Source organism: Octopus bimaculoides, chromosome 30 (genome assembly GCF_001194135.2).
Source record: "Octopus bimaculoides isolate UCB-OBI-ISO-001 chromosome 30, ASM119413v2, whole genome shotgun sequence".
Lineage (NCBI taxonomy): Eukaryota > Metazoa > Mollusca > Cephalopoda > Octopoda > Octopodidae > Octopus > Octopus bimaculoides.
In genome coordinates this window covers 5,096,093-5,100,207 of record NC_069010.1, presented here as the reverse complement: position 1 = coordinate 5,100,207, position 4,115 = coordinate 5,096,093, and the positions used below count along the sequence as shown (strand labels likewise).

At 43.6% G+C, this 4,115-nt stretch overlaps 1 protein-coding gene across 2 annotated transcripts in view; it reads right to left on the bottom strand.

The window, feature by feature from the left end:
* Nucleotides 1-4,115, bottom strand: part of LOC106874221 (unconventional myosin-XIX) — a 44,386-nt gene that overhangs the window by 31,048 nt on the left and 9,223 nt on the right. For both annotated transcript variants that reach the window (XM_014921876.2, XM_014921878.2), the window contains exons 8-10: nt 3,278-3,345; nt 1,992-2,113; nt 811-921 (exon numbers count right to left, since the gene is read on the bottom strand). In XM_014921876.2, coding sequence (XP_014777362.1) covers nt 811-921; nt 1,992-2,113; nt 3,278-3,345 — 301 coding nt within the window. The remainder of the gene's footprint in view (nt 1-810; nt 922-1,991; nt 2,114-3,277; nt 3,346-4,115) is intronic.

Sequence of the window (4,115 nt, the reverse complement as noted above, 5' to 3'; positions counted from 1 at the left end):
AGCTGGAGTACTGCCTTAAAGAGTTCAGTCAAACAAATTAATATCAGTGCTTTTTAACCCTTTAGCCATATCGTCGAACCCTGCTGTACTCTTCCACAACTTTCTCTCACTCTTACTTCCTGTTTCTGTTGTACCTGTAATTCAAAGGGTCAGCCTTGTCACACTGTGTCACGCTGAATATCCCCCCGAGAACTACGTTAACGGTACACGTGTCTGTGGAGTGCTCAGCCACTTGCACGTTAATTTCACGAGCAGGCTGTTCCATTGATCGGATCAACTGGAACTCTCGACGTCGTAAGCGACGGAGTGCCAACAAAACAACATGTCACAGGCACAAGAGCCAGTCAGGCGACACGGGCAATGACCCACGCTCAAATGGTGCTTTTTATGTGCCACCGGCACTGGTCTGTCTGTGGCAGAAGCTTCAAATTCGCATGGACCAATGCTGATCCATTTGAGGTTGCTTTTTAGGGTGTCTCTGTACCTCGGTTTAGGCCTTCCTTGTTTGCATCAGCCATGCCTGAGCTCACCATACAACAGCTGTCTGTTATGCAAAAACCTCTGGTGCTGGTGCCACTTAAAAAAAAAACCTGTGATGGTGCCACACGAAAAGTGATTGGCATTAGGATGGACATTTAACCAGAGAAACCAGTCCAAAACAGACTGTGGAACCTGGTGCGGCCATTGGCCTTACCAGTTCCTGTCAAGCTGTCCAACCCATGCCAGCATGGAAAAACGGACACTAAATGATGATGTGCAAATGATTCTGCCACCTTGTCGCTTTAGAACAACTAACAATAAGCTACTTACTTCATTAAGGAGAGCAAACACTCCACATGTGCCATCCAAGAGATCAATGTGTGGTTGGTTGTCCTCAAATTCTGTGTACGTCCACTCAATGTTCTCATCAATGTATTCAGTCTTCAAATGAAGAAAAGGTGGAAAGAGACATGTTAAGGAGCTCCTCATACGATTATGGAAATGAGTAGGTGAAGCATGGCTATTGGTATAGGCAATGAAATGATTATAGGTGCAACAGGGCTATAGGTAAACACAGGGCTATAGGCATGAGCATAATTTAGGGATAGGAAATGAAATGGCTATAGGTGCAGGCAGGGCTATAGGTAAACGCAGGGCTATAGGCATATGCATAGTTTAGGCACAGGCAACGCTATAGGCACTGAAATGGCTATAGGTGCAGACAGGGCTATAGGCATACGCATAGTTTAGGCATAGGCAACGAAATGGCTATAGGTGTAGGCTAGGCAATAGGTAAACACAGGGCTATAGGCATCTGCATAGTTTAGGAACAGACAATGTTATACGCACTGAAATGGCTATAGGTGCAGGCTGGGCAATAGGTAAAGACAGGGCTTTAAGTACCAGCAAAGTTATAGATCAGGTGATTCTCAACTGGGGCCCATGTGATCCTTAGGGGTCCACATAAGATTTTGTTGTTAAAATTTATGTGTAACAAACTGGTTATACTTCTGCAATGCACAAAATATTTAAACAACACACAGCCTGGTCCAGGAATCAAACTCACTACCTCACAATTGTAAGCCTGATGCTCTCACCACTGAACCATGTGTCTTTATTACATACACAAAAGGGTAAAGCCCCCCCACCTAATTTGGTCATGAATGACCATGGGATTGCACCTAGAAAGTTCCCCTCCGAGGCACAAGTCCAGGCAAGGTTGTTTATGGAAGACCAGCAGTCGCCCATGCATACCAGCCTCTCCTCTCTATGCCACCAATATTATCCAAGGGAAAGGCAAAGGGGCCGATACAGCTTGGCACCAGTGATGTCACAAATCATTTCTACAGCTGAGTGAACTGGAGCAATGTGAAATAAAGTGTCTTGCTCAAGAACACAACACACAGCCCGGTCCGGGAATCAAACTCATTACCTCATGATTGTGAGCCTGACGCCCTAACCACTGAGCCATGTGCCTTCACAGGAAAATAATAAAGGGATGATACACCTACCTGAAGATCTCGAAGAAAGTGCTGAACATAGTGTTGTTGTAGACGTTCATTGGCATAGTTGATGCACAACTGTTCCAGACTATTCTGTTGGAAACATTCAAACCCATAAATGTCTAGCAATCCTGGAAATCAATGGAAATGGAAATCAAAATCCTCCTCCTCCTCCTCATCATCATCATCATTTTAATGCCCACTTTTCCATGCTTGCATGGGTCAGACGGCATTTATTGAGGCAGATTTTCTATGGCCAAACATGTTCTCACAGATTATTGAAAACAAGAAACAAGGTCCTTACTGGTCACTACACTGCTATTATTTACATTTGATGGATATTTGTCCTCATCTTGTTTGTTGTTAACACAACGTTTCGGCTGATATACCCTCCAGCCCGCATCAGGTGTCTTGGGGAAATTTCGAACCTGGGTTCTCATTCCTAAGGTATTTTTCGATATTATTATTATTATTATTCTTATGATTATTATTATTAATATCATTCAGGTCACTGCCTGGAATCAAACTCAGAATCTTGGGGTTAGTAGCACTGGCTACTAACCCCAAGATTCCAAGTTCGATTCCAGGCAGTGACCTGTATAATAATAATGATATCAAAAAATACCTTAGGAATGAGAACCCAGGTTCAAAATTTCCCCAAGACACCTGAAGAAGGCTGGAGGGTATATCAGCCAAAACGTTGTGTTAACAACAAACAAGATGAGGACAAATATCCGTCAAATGTAAATAATGTAAATAATGAGTTAAAAATTGTTTGGTATGTGTCACAGCGCCTCTTTTATGTGTTTGCTCCCCACCTAACTTTAGAACTGAGCTACGCCTCTGGTTCCATCCATGTTTAATGATTAGTAGTTCTTTACTCAATGGTCCTCATCCATACACATTACATGACCATGACAGTACGGTAGACAGACAACTTACGAACAGGACAATTGTGTGGTACGATGCAGGGTCCTGTTGTGAAACGTAGGGGGGTTCCAGCAGCCACCCTTCTTGACCCGTGGCAGCACAACCTCCTCCAGGCACTTGATGTAGGCCTCCATGTTGAGTCTGAGACCGTGTTGAATCTGAGACCGTGTTGAATCTGAGACCGTGTTGAATCTGAGACCGTGTTGAGTCTGAGACCGTGTGGGAATTGTCTGTCAGTGAATTGTCTGCACACGTGTCAACACAGTCCAAATTTGGATATTGCAAGTGGAATGTCTTTCATCAGAGGTCATCTGGACTAAGGCTGACCTCTGGCTAAACAACAGCAACAACAACAAACAACTTACCAATACTTTGCTTGCAGGAGTTGCCATGGAATTGGTCATTGATATAACTGACCAGCCAGTTGAAGAGACTGAAATAGAAAAAAAAACAAAAAAACAAATCAATTACTAATTGATTGTTAATTGTAAATTGTTAATTGTAAATAATTATAGGTGCAGGCGTGGCTGCGTGGTAAGAAGTTTGCTTCCCAACTACATAGTTCCAGGTTCAGTCCCACTGCGTGGCACCTTGGGCAAGTGTCTTCTACTATAGCCTCAGGCCTACCAAAGCCTTGTGAGTGGATTTGGTAGACGGAAACTGAAAGAAGCCCATCGTGTATATATATGTGTGTGTGTGTGTGTGTGTGTGTGTGTGCGTGTGTGTTTGCCTCCCCCACCATCGTTTGACAACCAATGTTGGTGTGGTTACGCCTCCACAACTTAGCAGTTCGGCAAAAGAGACCGATAGAATAAGTACTAGGGTTAGGGTTAGGGTCAATTTGTTCGACTAAAAGTGGTGCTCCAGCATGGCCGCAGTCAAATGACTGAAATAAGTAAAAGAGTAAAAGAATGTTTTCTGATTATCTCTTATTTGTCTCATTCATTACAATGTGGCCATGCTGGGGCACCACTTTCAAGAATTTGGTCGAACAAATTGCCCCCAGTAATTAATTTTTTAAGTTTAGAACTTATGTGCAGGGGTGGCTGTGTGGTAAGAAGTTTGCTTCCCAACCACATGGTTTCAGGTTCAGTCCCTCTGCGTGGCACCTTGAGCAAGTATCTTCTACTATAGCCTTGGGCCGATCAAAGCCTTGTGAGTGGATTTGGTAGACGGAAACTGAAAGAAGCCCATTGTATATAT